General features: G+C 34.1%; 1 protein-coding gene across 5 annotated transcripts in view; it reads right to left on the bottom strand.

The window, feature by feature from the left end:
* The window catches only part of kcnn1b (potassium intermediate/small conductance calcium-activated channel, subfamily N, member 1b), a 100,100-nt gene that overhangs the window by 12,779 nt on the left and 66,518 nt on the right, over positions 1-20,803 (bottom strand). For 3 of the 5 annotated variants that reach the window (XM_005166885.6, XM_068223006.2, XM_073909749.1), the window contains 3 exons: positions 11,027-11,168; positions 8,881-8,991; positions 5,399-5,526 (listed from right to left, as the gene is read on the bottom strand). In XM_005166885.6, the coding sequence (XP_005166942.1) occupies positions 5,399-5,526; positions 8,881-8,991; positions 11,027-11,168 (381 nt within the window). 5 annotated transcript variants of the gene reach the window in all.

Genomic DNA, 20,803 nt, shown 5'->3' on the forward strand with positions numbered 1-20,803 from the left:
GTACCCAGACCTCCACAGTTTCCTGCACTCCAGATGTGACCGTTACCACAAGCCGATTTGAGTTTGCGAAGCATTTCATGCACAGGTATTTATAGAATTTTATGATTGTATGCATTAGGCAAGGGAATGTTTATGTGGTCTCGTAAAAGTGAAGGCCAGATACATTATAAATGAATTGTTGTGCTCAGCAGTAGCGCTTTCACTTTGACTGCGTGCCAAACTGAGGTGATTCGCATCAGAGAACCTATAACATGGCCAGAAAATGTTACTGCACTTAAAGGGTTAGTTCAGCCAAATATTAAATTCTGTTCATCATTTTATCACTCTTATGCTGCTCCAGACTTGCACCACTTTTTTTTTTTTTTGGAACAAAAAGTAAAAATTAAAATTGTAAAATGCACCGATCACTGTTTTTCATGCTGACAAAATGCATTAGCTGCTACTGGATTTATTAATTTATGGAGATAATTTAATACTGTAGATAATGAAATGAATTAGATTTGAACCAGAATCAAAGTGCAATATTCACTATGTAAATGTAAGTGATGAATAATATCATTTAAAAATATAACCGAATCAATTCATTAAAAAAATATTTTGATAATACAAATTTGCATTTAGATTTTACCATAAATGTTTTATTTTTTTCATTAGATGAAGATCATTGTATTTATATTTGTGTGTTTATTAATAATAAATAATTTACACTTGCTTTAATAACTAATTCACTTATATTTTAATTTGAATGTGGTCCAGTAATTACTCCTCTAAGTTTATTATTTTTTTCATTTGGATATTTTTTTATGAAGACAAATGAAAAGGCTTTATGTGTATTCATAATTATAAATTTACTTCAGTAATGTCCAATTTAAATAAAATTGTTCAACCAAAATCGAGGTAATCTATATATATATATATATATATATATATATATATATATATATATATATATATATATATATATATATATACACACAAACACACACACCCACACGCACGCAAGCTCGCTCACTCACTCACTCACTCACTCACTTACTAGCCACTTTATTAGGTACACACTCTAACACCTAGTATCGGACTGGAGCCCCTTTTGCCTTCAGAGATACCTTAATCCTTCAAGGCATAGATTCAACAAGGTACTGGAAATATTTCTCAGAGATTTTGATCCATATTGACATGATAGCATCACACAGTTGAAGATTTGTCAGCTGCACATCCATGATGGGAATCTCTAGTTCCACCACATCCCAAAGGCGCTCTATTGGATTAAGTTTTGGTGACTGTGGAGGCCGTTTAAGTACAGTGAACTCATTGTGATGTTCAAGAAACCAGTCTGAGATGATTCACGCTTTATGACATGACGCGTTATCCTGCTGGAAGTAGCCATCAGAAGATGGGTACACTGTGGTCATAAAGGGATGGACATGGTCAGTAACAATACTCAGGTAGGCTGTGGCATTGACACGATGCTCAATTGGTACTAATGGACCCAAAGTGTGCCAAGAAAATATCCCCCACACCATTAATACAAGGCAGGATGGAGCCATGTTTTCATGTTGTTGATGCCAAATTCTGACCATCCGAATGTTGCAGCAGAAATCGAGACGCATCAGACTACACAATGTTTTTCCAATCTTCTATTGTCCAATTTTGGTGAGCATGTGTGAATTGTAGTCTCAGTTTCCTGTTCTTAGCTGACAGGAGTTTCCTGTTCTTAGCCGATGTGGTCTTCTGCTGCTATAGCCCATCCGCCTCAATATTGGATGTGTTGCGCTTTCAGAGATGCTCTTCTGCATACCTCGGTATTTGAGTTACTGTTGCCTATCTATCAGCATGAACCATTCTAGCCATTCTCCTCTGACCTCTGGCATCAACAAGGCATTCACGCCCACAGAACTGCCGCTCACTGGATATTTTATCTCTTTCGGACCATCCTCTGATTTGGTTGTGCGTTGTACATAATAAAGTGGTATTATTGTACTTAATAAAGTGGCCGTTGAGTGTGTGTATATATATACAGTATATTCTATTATATAAATTCTATTTGTTATTATATTATTATATAGCAAAACTTTATATTAATTACAATCAATTTATGTGATCAACAAAGTTTTTTAATCCGATTTAAATAATAATAATTTGGACATAAATACTTACACCAATATTCACAATCTCTGTTCAAAAACAATGTTGAATAAAAGATCTTACATTGGTTGACTAGCTGATTGGTGAATTTACCCTTTTTGAGCCAAATGCAAAGGCTTGTTTCTATTTTGCTGTTTCTCTCTATGCATCCTGATGAAAAAGTTTAGCAAATTTGCATTTGAAAGAACACAGTGCAGACCATGCAGCAGACGATCAGACTGTACATGGTGGACTGAACGGATATGCAGTGCCAGGTTCTGTGGAAATCTGGTACAGGCTAAAGATGAATGAACTTCAGACATTGTGGCATCTGATCAATTTGAAGCTGAGAAGATGCAAAGAACCTTTCCCTACAAATACCTTACAGATTGGTAAACCATTCAAACACAAATTGACTAATCGATAGTAAGCCTAAGTAGAAATGTCGCCCAGCTTCAAATGTTTTCATCATGTTGGTTGAATATTGCTGAGTAAGACTTATAAAAAATGAAAAGGGTTTCCAATGGTAAGGAAAAAGAGAAGACATGACTTACTTCTGAGCTCTGGAGTGATTTAAGGCAAAACAAATGGAACACAGAATACATTTTTTAAAAACCTCAAAAGTTGCACACCACACCAAAAGACTTTCAACTTTTATGAATGACTCAAATATCTGTCATTGGACTCTTACGTTGGCATGCCATTTAGCAACATTTTTGGGATACTTCCATTTTTCATGATATTTCCATCAATACTAAATAATTAATGACTGCTGTATATCTCTTCCTCGTTGTTTTTACATGAACTGAGGAACATTTAGTGACCCTGATCTCCTCCATCATGTATACAGGCTACTTTTTATTAGAGCTGCACGATTAATCACAATATTATTTTATGCATTTTAAAAGAAAAAAAAAACATTTAGAGATGATATATTTTTCTGCAGTTATTAATAGGTATGTAAAACAATGTCCATAGTCTTTTTGAATGCACAGTACTCTTTTACTACCTTAAAATTTTTAATCAACTTTTTTTACAGTGCAGAATTACTAAGATAACACAGAGACAACTGTTTATAGTTTGGATTTAAAAATTCGTGTTTACTGTAGTGATCAATAAAGTAAATGATCTTTTGGCAATACTTTAAATATTTCTATCAGTTACATTGATAAAATACATGTTAACGTATGAAGTTAAAAAAAAAAAACTTATTTGTTTAAAAGATTTGTTAAAAATAAAAAATAAAAACGAGCATGAGGCGGTTTTTTTTTTAATTACGCTTTTGCACCTGCCGTTTTGTGCGTTGGTGTGCATGATCTCATTGGCGCCCTTTATTTAGTCACGAGGCGTTAAACGTCAGAAAACGTGAGCAAAAAGCGTCCCGGTATGCCAGGCCTTTAATGTGTTCGTCATTAAGTCGTTCACTTAAGATATTTGTTAATCAGTCTTTATCAGTGACTAGCTAATTCATTCCAGAGATTTGTTCAAAATGTTAAAATTTGTTCAAATGATTTGTTTAAAAACAAACTTATTAGTTTAAAGATTTGTTTAAAAATGCTGATTCATCCAGTAATTAAACAAGTGAAGCTTGTTTGAGCAAGTCACTGCTTCACTTGTTCAAAAGATTCATTCAAAAATGCTGATTCATCTAGTAACGAAACAAGTGAAGTCTTAATGTGTATGTAATTGAATCATTCAGTCAAGATATATCTTTAAAAATTATGATTCATCCGGTAATCAAACAAATTAAATCCTTATCAGTGAGTAACAAAATCATTCAAGAGATTTGTTAAAAATGCTGATTCATCCAGTAATAAAACAAGTGATTTTTTTTTGAGTAATTCACTGAATCATTTGTTTTAAAGATTCATTCAAAAATGCTGAGTGATCTAGTAATGAAACAAATAGTCTTAATGTGTACGTCATTAAATCATTCACTCAAGATTTTCATTAAAAAATTTTGAATCATCCAGTAATAAAACAAATGAACTCTTTATCAGTGACTAGCAAAATCATTCAAGTGACTTGTTCAAAATGCTGATTCATCCAGTAATTAAACAAGTGCAGCTTTTTTTGAGCAAGTCACTAAATCATTTGTTCTAAAGATTCATTCAAAAATGCTGATTTATCTTGTTATGAGTGATGTCTTAATGTGTACGTCACTGAATCATTCACTCAAGAGATTTATTTAAAAATGATGATTCATCATCATTACAACAAATCAAGTCTTTATCAGTGAGTAACTGAATCATTCAAGAGATTTCTTCAAAATGTTGATTCATCCAGTAATAGACTCATTATATTAAGAGATTTGTAAAAACAAATGTGAATTAATCCAGTAATGAAACAAGTGAAGCATGTAAGTCACTAAATCATTTGATTTGTTCAATAGGGTCATTAAAATAGATAATTTAGCAATAAAACAAGTGAAGTCTTTGAGTTAATCACTGAATCATTTACTCAAAATTACAAATTTACAATTTTTTTAAAAACAATAATAATAGTATGTAACCTTTTTTAATTGCAGCAATTACCATTTTTTTAAAAATTGTTAATAAATCTTCAAGTTATTTTGTTTTCTATTTGAAGAAAAATGTGGACTCTATTTTAAAACGTGAATCAAAATGAATCCAGAATCGTGCAGCTCTAATACCAGTCAGACTTCATTATAAGAAGATATAACATATTTAAATAAATATAAACAAATAAACTCAAAACAACGGCATGAACCCTTCGAGTATAATTAAAATCATTAATAAATAATTAAGAGCAGTGAGTGGGTTTTCTCTTTTTCTTGCCAGTAGTATCGTTTGATTGATATTATCATCATAATAAATGTGAAACAGCAAGTTACCACAAATGGATCCGATATTGTAAGAAAACAACATTTATACACACAATTGAGCAGCTTGTCTGATAAACGAACACTATAGTTATTATATTTTCAGCATCACTTTGTGGAAAGCCTAGTTAATGCCATTCTCAAGATAATAGGCCATGATCTGACAGATAAAACCTCCACGATCTTAAAAACGCAGAGGCAATAAATCCGCTTGAGTCTATTTGGTCTAAAAGGTTCAATTGGGTTTTCAGAACTCCATATAAAACATTTAATGTGAGTGGATTCCCTAAATTGGAAACTTGAACTAAATCCAGTTTTAATCACCATAAATTTCAGATTTATATTTCATCTCTCACATAAAATAGAAAGGTGGACAGCAGACGTAGCAGAAAAGAGGATGATGAGGATTAAATGTTGTGAATGTATACGTACTGGTGAATGGCCTGCAGGAACTTGCGCTGATGCTTGCGGACCTTGGCATGGTCAATCTTCTTCACAAGTTTTGTGTGTTTGTAGATTAGCCATGTTTCCCTGAGTACATTAGCAGCCGTGTTTTTCACCTGTCAGCAAATGACGTTCAGATTAGAAACTTGCATTAAAAATTCATTTTAAAACATCAGCAACAGCTGGTGTAGACAAAAAGACACAGTGCAGTGTTTTTTGGAACATATTACACCATAAAAATGGAAAAGTCTATAGGAAAAAAAATCTACTGTTTTACCTCAGTTCAGGTGACGATGTAAATAAAATAGTAAATAAATAAATATAATCGCTTCTACACTACCTGACAAAAGTGTTGTCGCCTATCCAAGTATTTAATTAGGACAGTAAAGTCTGACTTAACAGAAATAATGTACAGTATAGAATATAAAGTCATGGTCCAGTGGAAAAATGTATGCAGTGCATGACTCCCATGAGCTTGGAGGACTGCATCCATACATCTCTGCAATAACTCAAATAACTTAATAAAGTCAACTGGAATGGCAAAGAAAGCGTTCTTGCAAGACTCTCAGAGTTTATCAAGATTCTTTGGATTCATCTTCAAAGCCTCCTCCATCTTACCCTAGAAATGCTCAATAATGTTCTTGTATGGTGACTAGGCTGGCCAATTCTAAAGCACCTTGACCTTCTTTGCTTTCAGGAACTTTGATGTGGAGGTTAAAGTATGAGGAGCGCTTTCCTGCTGAAGAATTTTTTCCCTCTCCTGTGGTTTGTAATGTAATGGGCAGCCCGAATGTCTTGATACCTCCGGCTGTTGATGTTGCCATCCACTCTCCAGATCTCTCGTACGCCTCCATACTGAATGTAACCCCAAACCATAATTTTTCCTTTACCAAACTTGACTGATTTCTGTAAGAATCTAGGGTCCATGCCGGTTCCAATAGGTCTTCTTAACTATTTGTGATGGTTGGGATGTAGTTCAACAGATGATTCATCTGAAAAATCTACCTTCTGCTACTTTTCCAGGGGCCTCATGTATCAACGCTGCGTACGCACAAAAACTTTGCGTACGCCAGGTTTCACGCTCAGAATCGCTCACGTTTGGATTTACTAACAATGAACTGAACGTGGGAATGTGCGCAGCTTCACGGCAGCTTTCTGGCAGGCGTACGCACATTTTTTGTGCGTGTCTGTTTTATTTCCATTGGCGACTCCTAGAGGCAGTTGTGTTAAATTCCTCTCTACAAAGTGTCTGAACCTTGCAATGGCAGCTGTATGAGACGGGTTCAGCAGGTATATAAGGTTTCCATACCATACATTTGACCAGCTAAACATTAAAGCACAATTTGCAGCAGTCGCCTGTTTTCCCAATGTAATCTGAGCGATCTACCGCACGCACATTGCTATAAAGACACTATCTGAAGATGAATTTGCATGCGTGAATCAGAAACATTTCCATTCAATAAATGTGCAAATAAAATATGATGCTTATTGATATGAACTTATTGATGATTCCTACTTGTCTTTCTCGTGATAAATAGTTGGCAAAATCTGATATGTAGCGGGGGGAAAAAACAAGAATGAGTCCATCAGACGCTGGATTCGAGCCGAGTTCATGCTCAAACGTATCAATTCATGATCACAAGCGTCTTACGAGCGCGCCACTGAAACTGTTAAACATCCTGCAACATTTTACAGATATAAATCACACTATTTTTTTAATGCACTCAGTGCGATATGTTCAGACCCAACTGTGTTGACCGCATCAGCTAAACTCTCCCACTCTATTTTTTTCTTTTGTTGTTAATTCCGGAGAACAAACTTGCAAATAACACCGCTTTTCTCCGGTCTACCTCCGAAAGCAGCACCTCCAATTCACATTCTGTTCAAAGTTTCTCTTTTTGCTTGCTTTTGCCATTGCTTTTTCGTTGGGTTTTCCATTAGCATAGTCATTAGCATATTCATACGGGGGAGGAGGCAGGGAGGGGTTTTGTGCTCGTGCATGTTGCGCTCAGTTTCACGTTCATTCAGATGTACAAAAGAATATGCGTGAGATTTGGCGTACGCAGTGTTTCATACATCTAAAATTTTTTCTGCGTACGCACATTTACAGCTTTGTGCATACGCAATGTTTTAGTAAGATTTCCACGCAAGTCCTCGTACATGAGGCCCCAGATGATCAGCTAGAAGTCAAGTTATTATTTGTTGCTCTTTCAGCATCAATCTTGGGATCGACGACAAGACTTTTGTCAGGTAGTGTAGATTTGAATTTAACAAATTACATATAAAATTGACTCTATTACTATTAACTGTTTAGATTTAAATACATTTAAAATACATGGTTAATAATCATTTATTCATGAACGTTCATGTTTAAGTGTTTTTTTTTTATGTTTGTTGACAAAATAATGCTAAAATATCTTCTTGACATTCTTTTTGACAAAATGATTTGCAGAAAAAAACAGATTATTTATATCTCATTTTGGGCAAAAATCTAAATTACTTAATTGTTTAGATTATCAAAATGCATTTAAATTACTGTTAATAAACTAAAATAGTATTTTTTGCATTAAAAAAGTTGGCCTCAGCTCAAGTTATATTCTAATTATTTTACAAATTTATACTATTATACTATTAAAGAATAATACTTTATTAGGTAAACAAACCTACTGAACTGATATATATATATAAATGTACAATGCATAAAAAAATTCTTGAACTTCAGTTCAAATGAAAGTCAAAATGTATTATATTTTAATGATTATTATTGAATAAGTGATACATTTTACATTAATGTGGATAAAAAAACGAATGGGAAAAATACATAAAAAGTAGTGTTGTAATGTGATTATGCTCAAGTGTTTATTGATGGTTGACTGTGTTAATACGTTCCGCTGTGACGACCCCTAATAAAAAAGAGACTGAGTTGAAGGAAAATAAACAAAGGTAAGAACTGCCATTGTCTTAATTTATTTTACAAAATTGCCCATTTTATCTTTTTATTTTTGTTATTATTTTATTACACTGTAAAACCCAAAAAGTAAAGGCATCTCAAACCGTTTCAGGAAACCAATTGCAACAAACCATTTAAATAAAAAACTAATCTATATAAATACTGTGAACTGAGTACTGTGATCAGCAAACAAAAATAGTCTTGTACCTCTCAGTGTAGGATACAATAAAAATAAACTACTTTGTTTAATTAACAATAAATAATCTTAGAAGCGAATAATAAGTACATTTCTACCAATAGTAAAATTGACAAACAGTACTAAGTGCTACTAGTTGTAGATTCTAAAAGTTTTTGAGATATTTCTGCCTAGAAAATGATACCGTCGGGAAGTCTAAAGTCAGAAGTTTAAAGTGGCCTTGAGCAGTGACTTTGACTGCTCTGTTTAACCCTCATGTTAATTTAAACCTAATTGTTTGTCATTTAGCTACCCTTGTTATTCTGTATACTGAAACATGCTCACTCTTTTGCAGAGTTGAGTGTCCATCATAAAGTTATGGACATGCTTTTCAGCCTTGGTGAGCTCTAGTTTTCTGGCTACGACAGCCACCACGAGGGCAGTGCACCCGGCCCCCTGAAAAACACACAAAAATACAGCAAACATTAGACATTTCGGGAAGCTTTTTATACACAGCTCCTCAAAGTGGCTTCATGGCTTGACAACATTATGGATTGAGTGGATATAAATCATTATAAGTAAAAATTATATATGCAAATACACTTGAAAGGGTATTGTAAAGAGGAGATTTTCTTTTCACAGGATGTAAAATTAATTGTTGATGTCCCCAGAATGTGTCTGTGAAGTTTAAGTGTGTGTGTGTGTGTCGTTTTAAATGCAAATGTGCTGCTGCTTTCCAAAAGAGGGCGGAGCCTCCACATGCAACTCTGACACTCTAGAAACAACAAAACAAGCACTAGTTTGCATAGTAGATGACTGTAGTAGATGGTTAATACCTCCCATTCAAACCAGAGTCTGGAAATTATGATGAGGAAAAGATTACAGGATGATTCTGAGAGGTTACAGAATACATATATGTAACTATTGTTAAATAAAGTCTAGCATATTACTGCTCTGATGTGCCTTTGTAAATAAACATTACATTATAAGTACAATTCTCTTTTCTTTACAGAAAACAAGTCTGTCATACGACTATTCAGTGCATAATAAATGTGTGTACAAGGTTTATAAAATGAGTGTTATGGCGACTAATTTCATGTCTCTGTAAATACAGTCCGAAACAACGGTAACTTTATTCACATTAGCAAGTGTACAAATATTCTCAAAATATGAACTGACTTACTTTACCCTTAGTTTGTGAAGCAGTTCAGTGTAAAATATATATTTTTCTCAATTATAGCAAAGAAAATAAGTTCTTATCAGTGAGTAACTGTATCTTTCAAGAGATTTGTTCAAAATGCTGATTCATCCTGTAATGTTTTATGAGTAAGTCACTAAATCATTTGTTGAAGACATTCATTCAAAAATGCTGATTCATCAATGAAACAAGTGCTCTTTATGAGTGCGTTGTTGAATTATTCACTCAAGAGATTTGTTTTGAAAATGCTGATTCATCCACTAATGAAACAAGTGCTCTCTACAAGTGCATCATTGAATCATTCAATCAAAAGATTTGCTTAAAAATGTTGATTCATCCAGTAATAAAGCAAATCAAGTCTTTATCAGTGAGTAACTGAGTCATTCAAGAGATTCGTTCCAAACACTGATTCATCTAGTTATATAACAAGTTAAGTTTTTTTTGGAGTAATTCACTGAATCATTTATTCTGGATATTCATTCAAACATGCTGATTCATCCGCTTATTTTAAAAGTTATGTTATGTTTTTTTTATATTACTCACTAAACAATTTGTTCAAGACACTGATTCAAAAATGCTGATTCATCCAGTAATAAAACAAGAAGTTTCACGAGTAATACATTGAATCTTTTGTTCAAAAGACTCATTCAAAAATGCTTATTCATCCAGTAATGAAACAAGTGGTCTCTACGAGTCCATCATTGAATCATTCACTCAAGAGATTTGTTTCAAAATGACGATTCTTCCAGTAAAGAAACAAATCAAGCCTTTATCGGTGAGTGAGTGAATCATTCAAGAGACTCATTCAAAATGCTGATTCCTCCAGTATTAAAACAAGTGAAGCTTTCAGAATAATTCACTGAATCATTTGTTCAAGCTATTCATTCAAGCATTCTGATTCATTTAGTGATGAAATAAGATAAGTCTTGAAGTAAATCACTGATTCAAACAGATTTAAAAAATCATGAAAATTAAGTAAACATTCTTTTAAATGCATTGCAGGAATCACCATCTTATATTAATTAACTATTAATCTGTAGATGATAGTAATTTCATACACAATAACCATACAGCATAATAACAAACATTCTTAAACACTTAAACATGGAAAAAGTCCCCAAATGTATATACAGTAGTTCCTCTATAAAAAGCTTTATAGCCTGCTGACATTACAGCTGAGTGGACACTACTAACTCTAAAATATATGCAGATACACTGGCAGGGAGATTAATGTCTTAATATAATACGAATATAAGATTTGTACGTGGTGAATAGGGTAAAATAGAGACGCACCATGATTCCTGTGAGGAGACACACTCCCTTCCCACAGTATGTGTTAGGCACCATGTCTCCATACCCGATCGACAGGAAGGTTATGGAGATCAGCCACATGGCTCCCAGGAAGTTACTGGTGACTTCCACTTTATCGTGATATCTGTTGAGAGAGAACGACAAGAAAAGAAGATGGGATTAATTTGATACAGTGACTAATCGATAGCTTTTAGAATAAATCTCAGGAGAAAACCTTTAAAGGTGACCCCTGTGCATGTCTGTAATGAAAAAATAAATTAGGTTTATATAGGTTACAATAAGTATGATTGAGTAAAAGTTATGTATTCAAAATACATAGTTTTAGCTTTTTTAAATAATTGGGACAAATTGCACCTCAGCTCAGGTTTCCTAATTATTTTAATATATTAATTATTAAATACACTTAAATAACCTATCAAATAAATAAACAATTAAGATTTATTTTGACAAACTAAATAAATGAGAACAAAAAAGGATTTGTTTACCATTAATAAGTTAATTTGATTATTTGAATAGTTTAATAAAATAAATGAAAACAACGTAGCTACATTAGGCTAACATAACTTAATTTAGATCAGTTCAATTTAAAATTCTAAATAAATGTATCACCTAAAATATTAAATATGTAATTGAATTGAATTAAATAAATACAGCTACATTACACTTATGCTGACAATAATGAACTGAAATTCTTTTAAAAATAAATTATTTAAATACGTCATGGAATAAATGATTAAAAACAAATGTATTGACAGGCAAAGGAGTTTTTTTATACCTCGATTTAGGTTAAAACTTAAATTAAATTAGAATATTTAGACCAAAAGTGTCAAACTTCCTATGGAGGCCACAGCCCTCCATAGTTTAGTTGAAACCCTGCGTCAACACACTTACCTGTAAGTTTCATACAAGACTGAAGTGCTGCGTCCCAATTTACACACTATCTATCCTAAATAGTATTTGAAAATAGAATAAGTATGCCCCAAATCGTAGTATGTTGTAAAAATATGTCAAAATACATAGTTTACGGAGGGTTTACTATTTCAAATGTAAAAGTGTAGAAGTGTCCATACTCTAATCGCTGATATTCCCCACAGTACATTGCACATTGGACGTGAATTTGATTAAAACTACAAACGAGGGTGAAAAGTGTAAAAAACGACTAGCATCATAGACACGCGAAACCAACCGTCAAGTAGAGAGACTTTGGGAAAGATGTTTGTATGATTGTTAATTAATATCTAGGCCACTGGAAAACATTTAAATAGCGTTTTAAATGTTCTAATAATAGCGTTCCAATAATTTTGACCTTAAAATGATTTTTAAACAATTAAAAACTGCTTTTATTCTAGCTGAAATAAAACAAAAAAAACGTTCTCCAGAAGAAAAATATATTATCAGACATACTGTGAAAATGTCCTTACTCTGGTAAATATCATTTGGGAAATATTTAAAATAGAAAACAATTCAAAGGGAGTTTATTAATTCTAATTGCAACTGTATATTTTTATCTTCATGAAAAAGTAAATACTTTTAGGGCGTAGTATAAGTATGCAAATTGGGATGCAGCAAAGGACTCAATTAGTTTGATCAGGCGTGTTTCATTAGGGTTGGAACTAAACTGTGAAGAGCTTCGGCCCTCCAGGAACGGTGTTTGACACCTGTGATTTAGACCAAGGTTTCCCAACCCTGTTCCTGGAGGCACACCAACTGTACATATCTTGGATGTCTCCCTTATATGACCCACTCACTTCAGGTTTTGGAGTCTCTTCTAAGGTTATGTGTACTGTTGGTGTGCAGGTTGGGAAACACTGATTTAGATCATCTCTCTCAATTTAATAAAAAAAAAAATTTAAAATTAAAAATAATAATAAAACAGAATCTAAATTAATCTTGACAAAGAAAATATAAAGTGAACACTTAAAGAATTGATTCCCGCACCTCACTCCAAATTTTATGAACTCTACTTAACAATCTGTGCTGCTGCAATCATATTTTCATAGATTTGCATTGATTTGTCCCATACTAAATAATACGCTTACATAAAATACAACACAAAGAAAGAGCCCTCTGAATCAGCAGCCAACTACTTTACACCTTTGCATTAGGGGTCTTTTGAAAAGCCCAATTACATTTGAAGGGTAATCCTAAAGACGACCTAAAGTGCAATATCAATAAGTATTGAATGCAGCAGCATATATCAATATTCAAGCCTGAGCGCACGGGATAAAAAGGCAGACGGCCCAAATATAAATCAAGGTGCCTTTGTGTACATCATATTCACGGGAGCGATGTCCATACATTGTTCTGGTGTGAGTGAAAGGGCCCATTAGGAGGCCTGCTCTTGTTCCCCCAGTGTTCTAGATCAGTCTGGTGCGGAGAAAGCATCTGTGTAAAACTATTGTGGAGGTCACAGTCCATTACACAAGCATAAAGAGGCTATATGAAGAAAAAAAGAAAAAAACATGCCGGCAGTGTAACCAAATCCAAAGCTGCCATGAGCTCAGATAATGCACTGCTCTGACAGTATGAGGCACATCAGAGCATTCAGGCAGTCAAATTCAACATTATCTCCCATCAGAGAGCTTCATTTGTACATCTCACAGAATCATACACATAGATTCAGCCTTTACAGAGGTTTACCACAGTGAGCCAGCAGTTACTACATTTTTCTTGTCCTTTTCTTGTCATTACTGTAAAAAAATAATAAGGAAATGACATTCAGAAAGTTTTTCATGGTGTAGCAAGAATGAGTGCAGTAACTGGAATTTCTGGATTATGTTTAAGTTATTAGAGCTGCACGGTTGTGGATTAAATGAAAAAACATTTTTTCTGCATGATGATGAATAGGGCGACACTAAAGGTGTCAAAATGAATAGTTTCCGGTTATTACATTTTGATGTAATTTATCTCATATGTGCTTTGTAGGTGGTGAATACAGTGGCCAGAGCGTTAGAGTCAATCGCAGCCTTTTCTGTTGAGCACGTGACCATTCATAGGCATTTACCAACTTGCTTGACAACGATAAAAAAGCAAGTGGGATAATATTGACATTTATTTATTTGCTTAAATACTTGTGTTGTTCTGTGCATGTACTTTAGTTTTGTTTTATGCAGAGGGTTTTCTCTTTGAGCAGGTCAAAGTAAAGGTACGGGGGTGATCACCAGAATGGGAAAGTCCCGGAGTAAAATGAGAAAATATGATACACTTGTGTTTTGGAATATGGAAAAACTGTCTTTACGCTGTTTTCATTTGTTTCTATATTATTTGTTTTTATTTTATTTGCACCTGTCTCTTTTATTCCTGTTCATTTAAGCACTTTGAATTACCCCTGTGTATCAAATGTGGTTTATAAGCAAACTTGCCTTGCCTTACAGTTCATCTTGGATTAAAGGACAGGATTGTACTACAAACACATATTAAATGTATTTATAAATTTTACATTTTTAATACAAGAACTCTTGTGCTGTGAAGTAAAATATAAAATTGTCTATGCAAAGCATTTAATCAATCATAAATACATAATCAAAACCGAATCCAACCGTGAGACAAGTGTATATTTACATCACTAGGTGGCACGGTGGCTCAGTGGTTAGCACTGTTGCCTCACAGCAAGAAGGTCAATGGTTTTAGTCCTGGCTGGGCCAGCGGGCATGTTCTCCCCATGCTGGCATGGGTTTCTTCCGGGTGCTCCGGTTTTCCCCACAGCCCAAAGACATGTGCTATAGGTGAATTGAATAAACTAAATTGGCCGTAGTGTACGTGTGTGAATGCAAGAGTGTATATGGATGTTTCCCCGTACTGGCTTGTAGCTAGAAGGTCATCCGCTGTGTAAAACATATTGTTGGCAGATCATTCCACTGTGGTGACCCCTGATGAATAAAGGGACTAAGCCTAAGGAAAATGAATGAATGATGCTTAATAGAAAAACTAATAAAACAAACACATGTACTTTACTGAATATTCGAAATATTGCTGCACAACCTCACAAAGATTACTTAAAACTACTAGATTGATGTCGATTGAGTTTGTGACTCAGTACATCTAAAACAGCTTTAATTCGAAGCTAAACGAATTTGTGCAGTTGTAAGCTGGTGTAATTCTGCAGCTACACTGAGTATAACAGACATCTTTTCTGTGTATTATAGCCTTGGTGACATAGTAGCTCAGTGGTTAGCAAAGTCGCCTCACAGCAAGAAGATCTCTGGTTCGAATCCCGGCTGGCCCAGTTGCATTTCTGTGTGAAATTGGCATGTTTTCCTCATGTTCGCGTGGGTTTCCTCTGGGTGCTCCGATTTCACCCCACAGTCCAAAGACATGCGCTGTAGGTGAGTTAAATAAACTAAAATTGGCCGTAGTGTGTGTGTGTGTGTGAATGTGAGAGTGTGTGGGTGTTTCTCAGCACTAGGTTGTGGCTGAAAGGGCATTCGCTGCGTAAAACATATGCTGGAATAGTTGGCGGTTCATTCCGCTGTGGCGACCCCTGATATATAAAGGACTAAGGTGAAGAAAAATGAATAAATGAATGAATTTCAGCCGCTCCCACTGATTAGCATAGGCTTTGCAAACAGGTTGAGGTTGAAAAATTAAATCAAAAATGAAAACCGAATTAAAAATGTTTATAAAAGGAAAACTTAACGTTACGTTTGAATTTGAATTGTGTCAGTATTGCAGCGTTTTCACTCGGAAATGAAGTAAAAATCAAACGGTAAATCGACAACCATTTTATTGATCAATTTTGACAGGGGTGATGTGTTGTCACAGTGAAAATGTTAAATAATGTAATTTGATTTACAATTTTGGCAAATATTTTCCGAACAGTGTATCATAATGAAATTGCTCATGTGGTTTTCATTTTAATTTTTTAAGGTTTATTTGATTTATTTAAAATGTACCTTCCATAGCAACCACCATCCGCTAATGTCTTGTCTTGGTCATATCAAAATAGCAAACACTGAACATCTCTAAATTTAGACTAAAAGACTGCTTTATTTCTTTCTTTATTTATTTATTTAAGACTACTTATTTATACTGAATGTTTGTGCTTTCATTTTAGTTGTCTTTTATTTCTTCAATTCTATTTTCCAAAACGAATCCTCTTTGCACTTAAAAAGTTTACAATAAAGCGTGTTAACAAATTTTAAATGATTAATGAAGGAATTATAATGCTTTGACTTATTGTTTAATCTCATTTACAAGCACAGTAGCATATTTAAAGCTGCTGTATAGGCTATTTCTGGCCGTTCGCATCCCGTCCCTTTGTGCCCCCTGACGGCTTATTCACAAACTGCGGTCATACACTAAAAACAGGGCGGCAGCTATTTCAAACGGCGGCGAAATAAGCTCCGGCGTTAATACTCACTTTGAACTCTCACCGACTGTAACAGAAAACAACTGCGTAAAAAGCCTCTGAAGTTCATAACTATACATTTAATCTCTGTGTCAGCGGTAATGTGAAGGCAGATGGCACTATTTGTGGTGACCTTACCTGCAATATATCCCAATCATCGACATTTACTGTTGGAAGAAGATTGTTTAAGTGTTTGAATCAGGCTTTTAGCAATTAAACGTGCAGCTGTAGTGGTCACCCCTGTTAAATCTCCATAAAGGCAATGGCATACCATCTATGTTGATTCTCTCAGATAAAAAAATAATAATAATACAGTCAACTCAGGTAAAAAAATACTCACCCAAACGCCCCTTAAATAAACATCAAATCTAAAATAATTCAAAAATGATGCCAGGGTTCCAGAACAAGGTCTTCTTTTGGCCTCAGATTCATGTTCCATCAGAATGAACAATATTATGTCCATGTGCTGACGACGGCGTAACTCTACATTTATGTTGGAATGAATCAATCAGCGAGAGTCCAGCTTCTGCGCCTATGAATTTAACTGAGGCCTCATTAGCTTGAGTGCTATTAAACGAGGCCTGTCGACTAGCCTGCCGACAAATGATTTAAAGTGAGCAAGTAGCGGTGGCCATTTAGAGGCGAGGCCAAGGGAAATACGGCGTCTCTGAGGGCTCTAAAGGTGCTGATGAAGCACCGCTCCGTTCCTCCAAAGACTCATCCACTGTAACTCTTACGCAAGACTTGATAATACTGAAAAATTACAAGCTTGCGTCACACTAGACTGGAATATTAGCTTAGTTGGTGGCCTCAGCACTTTTTCCACAACCACGCTGCAGAAAATTATTTTGTAAGATTGTGTTTTGGACTTGCTTTCCAGTAACAAGATCTGGGCATGCTTAAAACAAGATGAATTTATCTGGGAAGCAAAGTTGTGGTGATAATGTGCTCTGTATTCTGAAGCTTTCTTATAGTTTGAGCATGAACCACACAAAACTTGTTCTCATGAATGTCACTGAGGTAAGACAAATAATGTCACTGAGGAGATATGGCTGTTTTAGCTACTATGGGCACTTTTATTGTTTTTTTCAATTAGTTTAATTGTCTATGAAAAAGAAAATATGACGAAAAGACGTGTTAAAATATATACAGTTGAAGACAATATTATTAGCCCTCCTGAACATTTTATTTTTTCAAATACTTCTCAAATGATGTTTAACAGAGCAAGGGATTTCTCCACAGTATTTCCTTTAAAAATGTTTCTTCTGGAGTCTATAAAAGCAGTTCTTAATTTTAAAAAGGTCAATATTAATAGAAATGAGTTATTGAAACTATTGTTACGAAATGTGCTTAAAAAAAGATCCAATTTCCCTTAAACAGAAATTGGTGAAAAAATATACAGAGGGGCTAATAATTCTGATTTCAACTGTACATTTAAATATAAAACCAATAATATTATACAAATTAATTTAATCTTTAATATTAGTTTAGTTTATTAAATTGCAGAAAATAATATGAAGAACAAAACCATGATGTAATATTATTTGGGGAAGAAGTGAATTTAAAATATTAAAAAAACAACCTATTTAATAGTTTTTTTTAGTAATAAATACAAAACAAATAATATTCTTTACATACTGTATTGATTCGACATGACATTCAAAGATATTTAGTGCATGTTTTGATTTAGTTTGATTGCATAAATGAAGCAATTGTTAAGTGTTTATATACAAATGATTCCATAGTCCATGATGTAATATTGTGTGGGGAAAAAGTGTGAATTTAAAATATTACAAAATTACATATTTAATTGTTTTCAGGAATAAAAAAAATAACAAATAACATTTTTCACTTACTGTCTTAATTTGATATGAGATTCAAAGATATTTAGTGCAGGTTTTGATTTAGTTTGATTGCATAAATGAAGCAATTGTTAATAATACAATATATTTTATTAATAATTAATAATTTCATTAAAAAATGTGAAAATCATCATCAAAATAATGTTGTTATTTTTTTTAAACAACTTAATATTAACTGTTCTTCTGATACATGATTGTCAGATGATGGTGGACAAATTAAATAAACATCAAGTTTATTTATGACAAACAAAAGTGACTTTTTTTGTCAGAAACAAACTTCCACACGTCAGTGTTTATTCAAGCTCTATGTTTGAACACATTAGTGTTTATATACAAATGATTTAATGGTTCATGATGTAATGTTGTGTGGGGAAAAAGTGTGAAGTTAAATATTCCAAAATTACATATTTAATTGTTTTAGGGCATAAATAAAAATAACAAATAACATTTTTTTACTTACTGTATTATTTTGATATGAGATTCAAATATATTTAGTGCAGGTTTTGGTTTAGTTTGATTGCCTAAAAGAAACAATTACTAATAATAAAATGTATTGATTATTATTAATTATTATTTTTAGTTAAAAAATATGAAAATCATCAATAAATTTAAGCTATTTTCTTTAAACAGTTTAATATTAACTGTTCTTCTCTGATAGATGAATGCCAGATGATAGTGGACAAATTAAAATAAACTATTAAGCATATGAAAAGCATGTCTCAGTGAACAAAATGATTCATTGGATTTACTAGATTTTTAAGGTAAGTGCTTTAAAACAAATTATAAGCGCTGAGTTTAAAAAACAAATCAAAAATAAAAATGTTCGACTTCATTTGTTTGTTTAAATTCAGGCCATATAAATTGTTTGTAATAACTTACCTTAAAAATACTAAGTAAACCCAATGAATTATTTCTTTCAGTGTAGATTGGCATGATCAAAAGTTCCCATGGTTGCAGAAAGCCCACATCTCTCCACTGTATTGGAGAAGCCTTGTGTAGTACTGAAATGCAGAAGGAGCAGGTGTCTGATGGAGCACATACAGCCCAGTCTGATGGGTCAGAAATGGCACAGAGCCCTGCTGAAGGGCTCGAGATGACCTGATTGGCATTGCTGTGCTGTTCTCTCTGGGTTTATGGGTCATGACAAACAGTCCGGATCTCTATTTTTCGCCCCCGAGGTCTAGGTCAAGATGGCATCTTGGTAAGAATAGCACTTTAGAGCACCAGAAAAGGTCAAATATCTGACAGCGCTTTAGGAAAATAACAGGCTGCCATGAACATGATGACCACCATGTTGACACATGGTGTCAGCAGCCTGAAAATCCCAAAATCTATTGAATGACACAAAAACAGTCAATTGCCTAAAGCTCTTCAACAGAAGCTGTTTTCATAGTAGGGATGGGCGATGTGTACTCAAAAACATATCACAATATTTTCTGGTATTTGCTGTAATGAAATCAGTGACGATAATTCACATACACAAAAAAAGTCCTGTATCATTTAAAAGAAGTATTTTTCCTACTTTTATTTATTTATTATTATTGCTTTATTCTATTTTTTTACAAACTTTTTTAGTGTGTTTTTTGAGCAAACACGTAATATAATATATGGTTTTCCTGCACAATTGGACTACTAAGGCTCATTCTGAAAATGTACCTCTATATACATTTCTGGCGAGCGCCCCCATCGGCCGCTGTGTACGCTTTTTCAAATTTCTCTCGCGAGTGCCATTCACGCCTACTGTTCTCACAAAAATCCACCAGAGGCCGCTGCCGACTGACTGACTGACTGACTGACTGACTGACTGACTGACTGACTGACTGACTGACTGACTGACCGACTGACTGACCGACTGACTGACTGATTGACCAACCCACCCTCCACCTTCCCTAAACCCAACCGATAGTGTTTTCAAAAGCACCGATTGACCCGCCCATCCACTTTCCTAAACATAACCAACAGTTCTAAAAAGAAATCCAGAAAAAGAAAAGCTCTCGCCTGATTTTTACCACGTTTTCAGATTTTACCTCATTCTCACCCTGTTATTTAATGGTTTATTTTAGTTTTTAGCTTTTGTTTTTGTCTGGAACCGTTCTTCGCCAGACTCGAACCCAGTCGTCATGGTCAACTCCTCTCTGCTTTTCAAGTCCGCCGACTTAAATGGCGAGCTAACTGGAAAAACTGGTAACAGCGGTAAAGCCGTTCATACAAATGTATGAGGTCAGCTGGTAAGCGCAAAAAGGAATGGCGTCATACCGCCCCGTAGCATTCGGTTAAAGGACGAAATGCAGCCATTCCTACTTCTGGCTACATACTTTGTGATCTCCAGAGATTTATTTAGGGCTGCGCTTTCAAAATGAGCCTATGTTGCAATTGTACTAGCAAAAAAAATAAAATAAATAAAAATAGGCAACTTTTATAACCACAAAGTAGGTAACTGTCTACACATCACAAAATAACTAATCAGAATAGCAACATCTGGGAGAGGTATGTGAAAATACTTTTTTCTAGTAATATGCATTAGGGTTGTCAAAAGTACTAATTAGTACT

Source organism: Danio rerio, chromosome 8, assembly GCF_049306965.1.
Source record: "Danio rerio strain Tuebingen ecotype United States chromosome 8, GRCz12tu, whole genome shotgun sequence".
Lineage (NCBI taxonomy): Eukaryota > Metazoa > Chordata > Actinopteri > Cypriniformes > Danionidae > Danio > Danio rerio.